Source organism: Anopheles marshallii, chromosome 3 (assembly GCF_943734725.1).
Source record: "Anopheles marshallii chromosome 3, idAnoMarsDA_429_01, whole genome shotgun sequence".
In the NCBI taxonomy this organism is placed as follows: Eukaryota; Metazoa; Arthropoda; class Insecta; order Diptera; family Culicidae; genus Anopheles; species Anopheles marshallii.
Window position 1 is genome coordinate 39,504,244 of NC_071327.1, and position 15,375 is coordinate 39,519,618.

The window sequence follows — 15,375 nt, forward strand, 5'->3', positions numbered from 1 at the left end:
TCACCCTGAACGAACGCAATTGCTGGAACTGGAGCACACACCTTTTACTTTCGAGGCAACTGAGCTTTTGCCTTGTTTCTTTCCTCTCATTACCGGCGATGGCTCATAAAATGAGAAAGTTAATCACTACCGACCCTGCAAAGGACTTTATCGATGCGTAATGGAGAACAGATTTGTGTACGAGGCTCTAACGTCGAACGCGTTCTTGTACAACGGGACGCGATGGGCAATCTTCATTGGAACGCGATTTGGTCGCGTTACGTTCAATCCGATTTCAACAACAACTGCTTAAGCTCTTAATTAGTTGCAGCGGAGCGCACAATTCTGAAAGCATACATCGGAAGAAGTGTAATTCAATTCTTTCCCGTGCAAAAAAACTACACACACGCACATGATGGAATGGACACCGAAGGAAGAAAGGATACAAATAAGCGGTTATGAAGCTTAGCCCCGGCAATGATTGTATTCGCGATTGCGGCCCAAAGCAGACGGTCCTTTCCTTTTCCTGTTCTTTTATTTGCCGAGAGTACTGCCTTTTTTTCAATTCCCTTCATTCGCTGGCCGCCGGTCTGTTGTGTCGCCCGGCTGTGAGCCGCGCGTGAATAAAGATTTGCTTGTTTTGTGCATCTTGCCCGCTGCTTCGCAAGCGTTCGCACTTTTCGCTGCCTTTCGCTGGTTAATTAAGGTGAGAGTAAAACACTTGTTAACCTGTCGAAACGCATTTCGGTAATTAACTTCTCCTTCGCAGATGATGGAAAAGAATTAACAGTTAGTTCGACATTCTGCCGCAGGAGGGTTTGATTTTTTGGCAGCGTGGGTATATGATCGTTGCTTACGCTGGAACGTTGGTGAACCATAAAAAAGGGCGACGATTTGATAAGACGGGCTTTTAAAATTCCACATGTCCGCTCGATGATTATGTCAGTGCTTGTCAATGATCCCATTACAATGTGTAAGTGGAGTTCGGCTTGACTACAAAACATGACTATCACAAGGGAACGATTACAATCGAACGTCTTCCAAAGCGGCATTAAACGGTTACACCCAGGCTCAAGGATTTGACATTACGCAAGTCGCAAGCGCTAAGCTCCTATCGTGCACATCGCTTTCAATCGCCTTCAATCGCTCAATCGCACCCACCGCCCGGTAGCAGTTTTGCTCGAAAGGTCAGCAGCGAAGCGCCAACAAACGATGCTGCAGCCACAATTACCCTCCGCGATTGGTGCATTAAGGCGATACCGCGAAGAATGCACCCCGGCAATCGCGTCTAATAGGCACGGAAAATACCACAATATCGCAGCAATTCGATCGCATCCGATCGGAAAGAAAAGCGATTCTATGCAGCAAGCGGAACGCAAACGGACTGATCCTATGCCAGGGCAGTGCAGAAACCACTGCTGACGAGTCCCAGGAGGTCTCGGGTGAACTGACCGTGCGCAGTAGCCCTGCAGAAAAATGAGCGCAGCGTACTTAACCTAAGACTAGTTTCCGCTGCATTGCAATGCCCTTTCCCTGCTAGCCGAGGGCAGCATTGGTGTTGGCGTGCAAACGAGAACTGCATCTCGCCAACGAAAAGCGCTCGCTGATGCGATGTACCATGATATTTTTGCTCCTTTTTTCGTTACCTTGCCTCGTCAAGATCCGTTCCCTTTATCCATCGACGCATATCGGAGGAAATCTACCGAGAAACGATAGCAATAAGGGCAACAGACGCACCAGTTTCACTCTGCCCCATCAAAAGACCCAGAAGCCCAGAAGGTAGCTGATCTTTGCAAAAAGCTATAGAGATGTAATGAATCTGTTATGCGCAGGTACTACACAGCTGTGCTAGAGTTGCTTTTCCACCTCTTCTATTGTTGATAGGCAGAAACAGGAAGTTCAATGTGTGCTTCAAACAGAAGACGATTGCAGCATATCTGATCGAGAATTAGATATTTCAGCATCATAGAACATCTTAAAGTTTTCGTACCACTATCCCAAATCTGTACCTTTTTCATTACATGCGAGGTAAGGCTGATACAGCGTTTGAGGGCTTTCATGTTTACACATCTTATTTTCACCTAAAATAGCGTAGAAAAAGATTAAAAAATGGTAATTCTATAGCATTTGCCTAATGACAGCACGGACCGTGTGAAAATCGCTATTGTCAAACTAAATTGGCATTATTTCGTAGGGTCTCCTGAATTTCCGATCTATTCCTGAAGCATTCGCTTATATTGGACACTGGTACATCGTTTATAGACTGTACAAGTCTCGTTATGTGATTAGGATTTTAAATTTAATATGTAAGTGTACTGATTTCTTAGCTCAAAGGACATATTACGTAAAGGCACAATTATTTGTATAGTCGTTGATTGTACTCCATAACTTAAGAATACAAACCCAGATTGTAGTATTAATACAAAATAATATTGAAGGTCGATCTAATATTGAAGTATATCTATTCGCACATTGCTACTCAATACATTATACAACTATCAAGAACTTATAAATGTCTGGTTAAAACACAGCTTATTTTATAAATCATTTATTCTAGGATTTATAGGAGTTTGAAGCACTTCAATGTTTCCAATGCCTTTGAAGATAATGTAGGACAATTCGTCCAAAAATAGCCTTGTCATCCTTGTTTTGTAAGAGATAAGTGATAATTTTCAAGCATTATTTAAACCCAATCACTGAAATATGATTGTGTACATTTGGCGTTGGTGACTACAAACTTTGGTTTGAATTGTTGACCCCATACCTTACAATCCAACCCTACGCAAATCGTCCCTATTTTAAGCATCTAAACTAGTCCGCTTTGTTTGTAACAGAGGTCATACAATCTGTAACCGTGAAATATGAACAACGACAGACACACAGCTTCTGCCGCACCCCCGTCGCTGAAACATGACACAAATTCCCTCTATTGCAACGGTCCGCGTCCGATGCTGATGGCCACCACCTGACGTAGTAGAAATAACATTCCCAGAGACGTGAACGGTTTTCCCACCAGCATTCCGGCGATTTCTCCAAAATCACAGAACAGATGTTCAGGAACCGTACTGTTTTTATTTTGTTCTCCTTTTTTTCCCACTCATGCCCTCGTGTGCAAGCTTCAGCTAGTTTCGGTGAGCTGCTGTGCTTCGCTTTGTTTTTATATTGCCCTCTAGCGTACCTCAATTGCCCAAAATTTAACCCCCACCCCGCGGAAACACACACACACACACACGATACGCAAGGTAATCGTGGCAAGATCAGAAGTCTCTTGATGGATCATCGATGATGCTGGCCACTTAAACGGCTACGCTAAGGCTCAACCTCATCTCGGGCTGGCGTGCTTGTGGAAACTCAAATCATGGCCCCTCCGTTCCAGCTGGCACCGGCTTCTCCAGGGAGTCGGGAAAAGGGAATTGCTCATTTCATTCCATATTTCATGTTTTCTGTACCGTTCTAATTCCCCAACTACCATGATGCACATTACACCCGCCACGTATTGTCCAAGGCAATTTACGTCTCTGTAGAAGAAATCACACCATTTTGTACTGTCGACCTTTGCGCGGGGAACATTATGCGACTGTGACGACTTCGCATGAAAAGACCCTGAACGATGAGACCTTTCTTTCCCAGCGTTCCACCGGCAGCGGTGGCAGTGTTGCGTAACGAATCCAATTAATGAGAACTAATCCCAGTTCCCGGTGGCCCGTTCTGGTAGACCACCGCGAATCGAACCGCCGATCTAGGGGGAAGCAGTAGATGGTGAATTAATAACAGGAAATGTTTTGTCTATTTATGTGTGTGCCCCTGGTGAACGGTGTAAAGCAATCGGTTCGAAAAGCGCGCGATGGTTATCGGAAATTGGAGCTCCACACGGACAGGATTCATCCGGATCGGGCAGCTCCAGATGGTCCGCTCGCTACACGTCCGGAAGGGTGCGCAAGCACTTGTTCTAGGAGTTTGAAATTGACCATTCTCCCTACAAACAATGTCAACATATTACCTGATTGGGATCTGTGGAATTTCCGATCTCAGCGAGAACGAACAGAGCGCGATCGGCCAAAAGCTCATAAGCACCTGTGCGCCAGGCAGAGCACCCTCTAGGTCAGAGGCTACAGGGAAACCTGTTCTTGGCCGGGCGGTTTGTAGAATTTATTTCGAGAGCTGCTGAATTATTCATCGGCTTTAGAGTTATTTTGGACGCGAAGACGACACATAACCGGTCGCCCACCCTTCTCTACTTCAGATTGGCTGTTTGGTTGCTTCGCAGTTCTTGATTTGGCAAGTTCAAAACTACGACTACGCCTTTCATGCATAATGGATGAGACGTTGCGTTACGCGTCGCAAAAAAAAACAATCCGCCCCAAAGATCATAGGTTAATATCGGGGAGCAGCAAATAGGTGTAATCCTGGCGGGGTCTCATGGAACGTTCTAATTGTGACGCTGAACGCTAAGCGACTATCAAGGGTTCGTTAGTCGACGAACAAAAAACTGGCCTAAGTTCTCAAGGGAAACTGGAAGATTAGCGAGCTCTGCCTCAACTTTATTTATTTACATTTTGCGTCCGCAGATATCCACTTGAAGAAGCATGGTTTAGTAAGCTGAATAAATTGAAAAATCATAGTTTCCCTTAGACGAGCTAATTAGATTATATTACCGGGTTCACAGTGGTTCGAGAGAAAATGGACCTTTCATTAGAAGTTTTTATTTTAAAGATTTTAAGTCTGTTTTAACCTACTCGTCAAAAAAAAAATGACCACGTCTCAGACCGATGGGGATTACGGAGAATATAATAGTGACGCCCTGCTCGCATCCTCCACAATTCCATGGCCCGATGGCCTTTGTTGCTAATTTCAACTAACTGTTGATCCCAATCAAGGTTCACGACTATTTTTGCCACCGATGTCGCCCGTTCAATATTCAAAACCACCGATATCGGGGGCCAAAACGCGAATTCGGCATATCCAGCTGAGCATCGAAGGCACCGTGAGGCAGAAGAAGAGCAACAGCAACAACCACGACTAGCAACGCAACAAAACATTCGTTCGCATATCAACCAATCGGGCACGGGACCGACCACAACCCAAACGGGTTAACAATAAATAGCGAAAAAGGTTAGCATTTGCATAAAACTGTTTCTAAAATCCCGAGAAACAAAACAAAAATAACACGGTCACCGTTCACGCAGTTCCACAGCATTCAAGCAGCCGTGGTAGAAAAGGCTAACGGTGGCCAACCGGTGTTTTTATCTTTTGTGAATGAGTCCCCTGCAGCTTGGACGGCAACGCTGCGCGTGTGGGGAAATGATAATGCGACCGACCTGCGGAGGGGCAAATCTTTTCGGCAGAAATCCAGTTCGCGAGGGATTTCGATATGTTGGAGGCCATCTAAAGATAGTTGCTGCTGCCTGCTCGGTACTGTATGAGCCGATCGTTTTGATTGGTGATGATTTTTCGTGCCTAATTTGTCTCGGACTGTCGATGCCTTCCTCGGCAGCAGGTTGTTGCCACGAGCGCATCGTCCGCTAATGTTGCGGCCCTGGAGGTCGAATGAGGGGAAGAGATCCAGTTGGGTTTCGCGTCACACGGTTGAACTCTATCTTTGGCATCTCGCGAACAGGCCTCGATATGGCCGCATAGAACAGGAATGCAACGAGACTAGTTCAGCCCTACGTTGACGAAGTCTAGCGCAATGCAGGGTGCAGTGTCAACGGTAAAACGGGATCATGCTCCGCGTATGGTACGATGGCTTCCCCACACGAAGCGCACGATGAAGATCATGATGTTGATGCTGATGATGATCATCTGAACAGAACGGTTGAGGAAAAAAACCGTCTCTGATACACACACACTCACACACAAATCTAACTAGAAAACGAAGCAAAGGTAAGGCAAACCGCGACAGAATGCCACGGTGTGTGGTGCAAAGTCGTTGAAAACCGGGCAAGGCTTTGAAAACGAGATCAAAGTTCTCGTTACACCCCGGGTTCACCCCGGGCCGCCCCAGCGAATGTATGGGGTGCACCAGTATCTATCCTTGAACTGCCGCTGCATCAGCTTCCCGTTTCCCGTTCCCATTCCGCCCTATGCTACCACCGTTGTATCGGGTGATCTAGCGGAGCTTTCAAAAGCGACGAACCCGGACGGAACTTGTTCTTCTTGGGTTGCTGTGCTTCGCCTTTGCCTGCCCTAGCCGCAAGATGTTGGAGCAGGTTCAGCTCGACCCAGCCGCTACCAAGGGGTCTCCCGATCAACGCGACGTGGCCATAGTTCGAGACGGGATCAATGACATCTATCGTGACATCGAGATCTGGTGGATCTTGTTCTTGCCCTTTTCCATCTCCCCTGCGCCAGGAGGTGTCTTTATTTCTCCCTACCCCACACCACTCTGCACCGGCGTCCTGCATGTTCGACGAACGAAATGAGTTTTTTTTTGTCTCCACCTTTCGTCCGACATTCGCACCCAGACACGCAAGCGGTACAGCATCACCTTTGGCTAAGCCGTTCAAAAACACATCGATCTAATTCTCCGCCCCGGATCGAATCATGCGACGATCGCCGGAATGTATCGCTTTCCGCTGTTTAACCTTTTGCGCCCGAGATCCGCTTGCGTTCGACCGGCCTGACATGGCGTGGAAAGGGGCAAAGGAAAACGACACATTTATCCGAAAACTCCCGGGAGAAAGTGTAGGATCGCCGGCAGTAATGGCTTCAGTAATGGGGTTGTAAAGAGTGGTTTGTTCATATTATACGATAAATGAGTCCATTTTTTGGTTGTTTCACATGCATTAGTCTCATTCTATCTACACTAATGTTATTAAGATACGTTCGCACAGCATGTCGATAAGCTGTGCAAAAACAAATATCTCCAAGAACTTCGATCGCCTGTTAAACCAATATTGTACTTCTAACATTCAATGGTAATTGACTGCAAAATCATTGACGGAAACAACATTCAACAAATTTCATCTGTTTCAACACAGTTTTTGCATGGTTTCGAAACATTTTCCAATTCCTGTAGTAACATTTTACTTCAGTGCTTTACAGTGAATGTTCGCGAACCCCTTCACTGCATAACGCTTTTAGGTCGCTTTCTGGGAACGCGTGTCACAAGAGCAAGGGATTTGTGGTCACGCTCACGCGATAATTACGATTGACAGTTTGAGCTAGCGCATATACGCGCCAATTTCCGAGTTCGCGCCCTGGCGTCAGCGGACGTTCGTGATCTACGCCGCGGACGGCGCTGGGACTGTGCCTTCTTTCCTTCCGGTGCTCGCTGCCCTGGTTGGCACGGTGCCGTGCAATTCACCTATCCAGGTGCCAGTTGTAAATCATGTGCAGGCGCTAATCTTCGCCGATTAATCTTGGCGCACCGGCGGTGCCAACAGAGCGCCGAAGGGTTCGCGGTGCCCGCTTTCGAGCCCTGCTGACAGGATCCAATTTTCCGAGTTCCAAAGTGTCATTTGTTTACTACGACGCCGTGGCCTTGCCATGTCGTCGTGCACATGCGGAGGAGGACAGCTCGCACGGTAACGACACAGAACTGGATCGACTAACGTGCGCGCACCGTGTACAGTTCGCTCCAGCGTACACGAAACATGCTGCCGTGCTAGCTACCGGCAATACTGGTGGACAACCTGTTGGAAAGGTGGCAACATTCTGGCCCGCTTTGGGCACGATGAGCTGAGGCGACGCACGGCTCCGCTCAGCTGATAGGCCCTGCTCGGCCGCCAATGGAATGCGTTGCACCGGGTTCCGATCTAGATGATATCATAATTTTTGCCTTACCGGACAACAGTTGGAAGCAGTTTGATACCGAATTGAGGAGCAATGCTGTGCACTCGGTAGGAAATGGAAGCGGAAAAACGTGCTGAAAAACGTGTACCGCTGCACAACCGATGCCTAGACCAGTACTGGATCCGACTGTAGAAGGCGGAGCTGGATGGACAGGGTATGGTCAAAGTAACGGCTTCCACTTCCCACGAGCAGGATGTTCGCGGTCAGATACAGACACGTTTATTGCCGCTGGGCTGTTGAGCACTGAATAGGCTTGTACTGTCGTTGGTGTCACTGCTATTGTTGATTGATAAAAAAAACCCTTAGCTGTGCAGTTGTGCTGCAGAGTTGCCAGTGATCGCAAATGATCAAACAATTGAGGGCAGTTTTATTTCCAAGATGATTGAGCTGCAGTACAGCTAGAAAAATCCAAATTAGAATTTTCCAAACGATTCAACAAAATCATAATATTTGTTACAATAACAATTAGCGATTTAACATCATTTAACACTATACATAGTAATCCTTCCCTGACGTGCGATAATGCGTGCAATTAGTCGATTAATTGAATCTCGCACAAATGGCGTGTCGAGTGAGCCTATGTTGCGAACAGTGCTCACGATCAATTTGACAACAGCAACGCTTGTAGCTGACTGTAAGGTCTAATCGAGCTACCCGCCCGAGCAGTACCGTCTGTATCCAACCGATACACTTACACCTTCTGGTCGTTAATACGGCTCATAAAATTAAATATTCAAATTTCAACCTCAACTAAACGAATAATTAACACCGTCAAACCAGTCTCGGATGCAGTGATTGCATAGAGTTTGTCCCGCACGATAAGAAACTAAATCAATACACGCGGTCGCTCTGTCATTAAGGTGAATTATCACTTCATAATTTTACGCTGTGTGCCGCCAATCATGAATTATTTAAATTTTACGGCAATCGTACCAACTAGCAGTAGAACCTAGAGGGGGTACAATTTTTAAACACTAAATACACGTTAGGTTGTGCTTGATATTGATATATCCGACCGGGAATGAAGTGAAACATATTTTTTTAAATTTTACGCTCATGTAATAAGTGTGGCATACCGATATTAGCTAATGAAACCCCTTTTTACTCAATTTTCTTCCTAGTAGTTATTGCTATTGGGTCTTTAAAGCACAGTGCAATGTGCAGTCGTATTCAAGCAAACAGTCAGCAAAAGCTTAGCAGTCCATACGATCAATAAACACAGACGCGTTCGATTTCAGCATGTAATTGGTTAAGCGCCCTAGCACCCGTTGCAGTGGCCACTCGGTTCCCGTATGCATAACGTATATGGAAATTCACCCGGCTGGTACCAAACCAGAAGCATTAAAATACAATTTAAATTGAGAGATTAACTGAACAAGAGCGGGAGCAAAGTGGAAAAGTATATTTGTTTTCCCTACCATCGCCACCGTTGCTTCCGCTGCGTTTCTTCGCCACTTCCACCGGTCTTGGTTTTCATTCGCTCCGGCGAATGTTAATCTTACAAATCGATAATAAATGCGGTACGAATGAGAGTATAATGGTAATAATACTGTTACGATCGTAAAAAGGGTGAAACGCTTTGGAGGGTGAGCAATGGAATGAAGTGAAACGGTGGTTGCGAGGAACGAATAACATTCCGCTCCTGTCGAATCAACCGAAGCAGATGAAGTTATAAAGTGATGTTAGTGGTTGTTTCTTGGACTTGTGTACGATCAGGAAAAGCAGAAAGAGAGAAAGACAAGAGCAATACCGCATTATAGTATAGGAAGTTCCATTCTTTGGAACGGCCAGGATTTAAAGATGACATGTATTGGCCGTGTCCCAGCCGAAAACTCATTAGGACACACTTGACCAAATTTACTAAATTCATCTATTGCGATTCTATTGTGGTTGCAATGCACTAAGCAAGTTTTAATGCATTAACTCTACGTATCGTTACTCTATCCTGTAATAGCTGTGAACCACTTTCACAACTATAGCTCACAAAAAAAACGAGAACAATTGTTGCAAAACCCGTGCCTCGGATGAGCATCTCCGATTTCGTATGGGAACGAATTAGAACGAGGGCAAAACATTAAACACTAAACAAAGGCGAATAGCAAATCGTTTCATACCTCTCTTCGGTTAACAAGCTTTAGGGTAGAGATCGATCGAGGGATTGGCCTAAATCACGAACAATTTCTCAAGATTGCGCATTTGTGTCACGATAAATTTCATGTGGCATTAGACCTGTGGTTTGCCCCATCGTCGACAAGTGCTGCGGCAACGTTACGATATTCGGCGTTTTACGAACGGCTCCCGTAAGGCCATAAAAGACTTCAATCGTAGCACAAGCCGGAAAACTTGCGCTGTCTAGTGTCGCGAGTGGTTTCGATTCTCTCTCGCGCTCGTTCCAACTGCCACCGAACGCACCTAACGGGCAGAACCCGAGAACAAGCATCGTTGTTGGGTAAAAGGTGTCAAGAAACGTCTTAAGCAGCTTTAAATGAGACCCATAAAAATGCCAAATAAACCTGTCGGCGCAAGTCATTCCGAGACAGGTGCGCATCTCGGGATAGGCCCGAAGTAGCAGAAATAAAACAGAATGCACTGGTGCTGCAGCCCCGGGAACCGCTGCCATATGCGGACGACACAAGACGATCGGCAAGCCCTAGGCACCCGGGTTTCAATCGTGAGCTAATTGACTAACTAGTTTTATTGCTTCATCGCGAGCACCCGGTGCTGCGGTGGTATTGGTGAGCACGGTGCAGATCCCCGTTAGGTTCGCGATGCAACCCGATCGAGGTTCGATGACACTTTTAGCTTACCTGTACATACTCGGCGCAGATATCGATACTGGCAACAAAGTCGCACACGTTGTCCACCGTCCAGGCACTGATTTCTTCGACCCGCGCGTGACACTTCCGGATCGGTTTGAGATCGAGCGAGTCCGCGGACGGTTGGCTGTTGGTGGAGCTTGGCGCTGGAGATGTTTCTTGATGACGACTAGGTGTCGGCGAGAGCTTTATCCGCTTGTTGCCCGACGGTGTCGAGGCGCTCAGGTCCAGCGGAAAGGTGGAGACAAGGGCCGTCGATTCAGGCGCTCGCGACGGAGACTTCAACGGGCCGCTGGTCGCTAGCGCGGGTGACTGGGAGGAAAAACTGGCCAAATGGTGATGGTTCGGAAGTAACCGTGGCAGGTAGCCCGTGCCAAAGGGTGAAGGGAAATGATGACTGCCAAGTGCGGTAGCCGGTGGCGGAGAGGAACCTCGCGATAACGAGGACGATTTCTTGAGACCACCGCCTGTATCCGCTTTGAGAATGTTGTGTACTTCGGAGTCTTTTGCAGCTCGAGCCTAAAGCGGATCAAATACAGAATCACACAAAACATATGTAAATACAATACCCCAATCAGAGCAATGCAGAGATGAATTTTGGCTTACGATAAACCAACAACAACTTACCAGCGTAACCAGCGCTTGGGTGCTGCTCATATCGATCAGTGGTGGAAAGACGGCCGATTGGAATGGGAGACCCGAAAACAACGACGTCATAATACTTGGATTAGGTACCTGGGGGTGTAAAATCAACGGGCCACCATTAGACACGGACAGCAGATGTAGTGAAATACATGCCACAATGCGCCACTTACTTGTGTGGAGGTAAGAGGGCTGCCTTTCTTACTGTTTAACGATCGCTCGATGTACGGTTTTGGCTGAGTGAGGCGCATTTTTGGTTCAAGAAAAGAATTTTTGATATTCGATAGACTGTGGAAAGAAACAAAAACAAGACATTAGTGCATGGGAAACGCAGATATTTTTACTGTTTGCTTCGCTTTTGACCCTGGATACGGTGCGATCGATTTCCTCTGCTCACATTTTCCTCAATAGTTATTGACGTTTTATTACGTTTTTACAGATTATTTATTTACTATCATTGCTTTAGCTTTCTGATGATAAGATTATACGAGAAATTTAAAAACAGAAAAAGCAACATCTTCCATACCGGTTCCGGCTCAAACCTTCCACGGGAGTTAAGACTTACTCATTAGTGTTGTTATTGTTGTTGTACTTGGCGGCCAGGCTGCGCATGAAATCGGAATAATTTCGCGTCTGAAATTCGGTCCGTTCAACGGAATTCCCCGCACCGGACGACGAGTTCGGGGACGGAAGTAACCCGCCGGTAGAAATACTGCTGGGGAAACCGGCGTCGCTCGCGTGCATCGTCTGCGGTGGCGTCCCAGAGAAGGACGATGGTGTCACACTTCGCGACCTTTGTCGCGGACGGTTGGATGGAAGGAAAACAAAAGAGCAAAACGAGCGAAATCGTCAAATGAGCAAAAGAAGTATGAATTGTTTGACTAATTACATCTGTAAGCCTGTGGACTGTGCCGATCATCTGCGAACAACCATCATCATGTTAAAAACAAGCAAAACATCGGGAAACGGTAAACAAATTGATAGGGCCTAAGGCTTACGAGCGGGACAACCAATGCATAGCGGACGAAGACAAGAAATGAGGGAAATTAATTTTGCCCCCGTGGAGTAATAAACAGAGACCGCTCGCGCCTTATACGCAGCACCAGCACCTTAGGCGAAAACCTTCTCTTCTGTCAACACACGAAACCAAAAACAGTTTCCATCATCAGCAGCCTCATCGGGCAAAAGAAATTGGCATCGTTCTTGGGCTTTATTCTCGCATGGCGTTCCCATAACGCCATACTTGTTAGGGAGCGCTCTCCCGAACACCGAGCAAACAGCTTAATGAAATTAACGATCAGCCACTCAAGTTCAATAACCGAGACTGATGAGCGAATGTGACACCGTGCGATACGATTCGACGAGAAGCGTACCGTCATCGTGCTTCAACCACCGAAAGAGGTCTGATAGACATTTAATTACGTGTCAACCTGCGTTCTGGTCCGTTACGGTTCGTGTGACAACGCCCCATGCCAGCGTTTCTGAAACTTTCCTGCCGCAGGGAAACATGGTGCTACATTTCACACCTCACCTGCTCTAAATTATAGTACCAGGGGGGTTGGTACTGCGCGAAAGGTGTAATATTAAAAAATCGTTTCATAGAAAACAAAAATGTCCGATTGAAAGTTGCTGATTGAAAACTCTCTTGTGCTTAAGAATTCGAAGTAATCGGAAGCCTAAATCTTGGTTTTGGTTTGCTGATTGAGTTTTACTCTAGGGTTTAAACCGATGCACTTATGCTATTAAAGCTCGACGTCAACTACAATGTAACCGACAAACAAACGAGAGCCGTCCAATAAAAGGATACCTACCAGCACCTCTTAGAGCCACACACATAAAAGGTCACCGTCGTAAAACGAATGATCAAAACATAAAACCTCTCTCAATCCGCCGTGGTTCGGCAATTTCACCTTTTGTCCCAACTACGGCGTGATGTTTCGCGCTATAAAACGTGATTATGCGACTGCTGTTGATGTTTATGACAAATTCACCAATCCTCCGAGCGGCCTAATACCTATTAACGCGGCGCACGTTACCAAGCTTCAGCCTTGTCTTATGCGTTGAGCCTCATCTCAGACCACAAACCTTTTTTGGTCAATTAGAATCTAAGAAATACAGATCCAGGTCTAACGGTTCAAAATGGATCAATCATCGTGACTATTTCGTAAATTACACCGTGCCTGTTTGATGTCTATCGCGGATGTTATACACCGGATACCCCCCCCCCCCCCCCCCCCCCCCCCCCCCCCCCCCCGGATGTTCAATTCACGCCTCAATGGACACGAAGACGACTAATTATTTTTCCCTTTCTTTTTTTCAGCTGAACGCTTCTGTGTGCCTTTCTCGGACCCAGCATTAACTGGTCATGCAAACTGACCGTGAATAACAATTACACCTGTCCACTGTTTTCGGGTGTTTTCATGCGGTTTATGGATCAAATGAGGTTAGCATGCTTTATCTCCCTGTACGACTTTCGATTAAAACTGCCCAGCTATCTAATTTGGGTAATCTACCGAAGTGAAATTTTAAATGCCTTGGGTACAGATTTCAACATTTACAACTGTACTAATATGTAGCAAATTATTTTTATATAAATAATATCCACACACACAACAGATTTTATCTTGAGAAAAGTAGTACAAAAAGTTCGGAACATTCTACAAGCAAATTAGATTAACCTCATCACAACTCTTCGCAACAAGCACCGCATCTCCTGCTTTACGAAACAACTTCACTGACCGGTACAAATCAGTACGCAGATAAAACAATCTTGGAATGTTCCTGACGAACTTCCTTCTCGCGTGCCACGGCCAAACATCACCAGTAGTGAGCTTACAGCAAATGTTGAGGGAAAGGTAAAAGTAATCAAACATGACCATCGCTGACGACGGCTTGCCGGTCCATCAGTAGCTACCCGGGACCGGGACAGCAGCCTGTGTGCGAGTGTTCTGTGCGCTCTCCATTCCACCGGAAAGGTCGTTTCACGCATGTCCGTGTCAAACTTGTAAATCAAATTAGTCATAAATTTAACAGTCGCAAACCACCGGACCCGACCGTCCGCCACGGTGTTGAACCGGGATCCGGGAGGCGGACTCGATCACCAGACCACACGTTTTGCTGACAAATGATGTTACTGTCGTCGCAGGCCCGGTGCAGCAGTGGTTGTGCGCCACGCGCACGGTACCGTAGGAAACCGGACCGGAGGCAGCGTAACTCAGTTAACAGAAAGCTTCATTGAAGTTGCTTCCGAGCGACATAAGCTCCGGTTGCAGCACAAGCATAAACTCGAATCTCGGACAGCGCAGGTTAGAGCACACTTCGTATGGATCCCAACGACCTACTAGACCAGGAAAGTTGATTCCGGACGTGAACGACCCAGAGAAGGCACATTTATAGCCGGTTGGCATGAGGAGAGAATAAATCTGTAGCACAACATGCGTTACCTGCCTTTCGCACCTCGTACAAAATGGGTTACTTCGTGCAGGACGTTGCTCGTTACTTAACTGTTGAGTTGACAGGTATTCTAACTCCCCGTCGGAGTGCTTGACGTGTCCTGAACCCTCCGATTTATTATTCCTAATTAAAAAAATAATTTATTCCTTGATATCCCAACGTATTTTTGGGTTTCGAAATTGTTTGCTCCTGTTTCTGTCACTATATTTTGTTTTCTTGTTTTTTGCCTTCCCGTTAATAAAGTACTCATTGTTGTCGTCGTTTTGTTAGAGGCATGCGTGCGTTAGTAAGTAAGTAAGTAAGTAAGTAAGTAAGTAAGTAAGTAAGTAAGTAAGTAAGTAAGTAAGTAAGTAAGTAAGTAAGTAAGTAAGTAAGTAAGTAAGTAAGTAAGTAAGTAAGTAAGTAAGTAAGTAAGTAAGTAAGTAAGTAAGTAAGTAATTAAGTAAGTAAGTAAGTAAGTAAGTAAGTAAGTAAGTAAGTAAGTAAGTAAGTAAGTAAGTAAGTAAGTAAGTAAGTAAGTAAGTAAGTAAGTAAGTAAGTAAGTAAGTAAGTAAGTAAGTAAGTAAGTAAGTAAGAATCAGAGTTGTTCTTTTTGCAGATTTATACAATTTTGGAAAGCATTGAAATAAATAAGGAGACATAACAATCGAACTCATCCGAGATTTACTGAATTGACGAGATTTTAAAGTCA

General features: G+C 45.9%; 1 protein-coding gene across 1 annotated transcript in view; it reads right to left on the minus strand.

The window, feature by feature from the left end:
* Nucleotides 1-15,375, minus strand: part of LOC128713475 (probable serine/threonine-protein kinase nek3) — a 45,994-nt gene that overhangs the window by 9,122 nt on the left and 21,497 nt on the right. The window contains exons 3-6 of the mRNA XM_053808335.1: nt 11,797-12,024; nt 11,405-11,519; nt 11,217-11,324; nt 10,581-11,108 (exon numbers count right to left, since the gene is read on the minus strand). Of these exons, the coding sequence (XP_053664310.1) occupies nt 10,581-11,108; nt 11,217-11,324; nt 11,405-11,519; nt 11,797-12,024 (979 nt within the window). The remainder of the gene's footprint in view (nt 1-10,580; nt 11,109-11,216; nt 11,325-11,404; nt 11,520-11,796; nt 12,025-15,375) is intronic.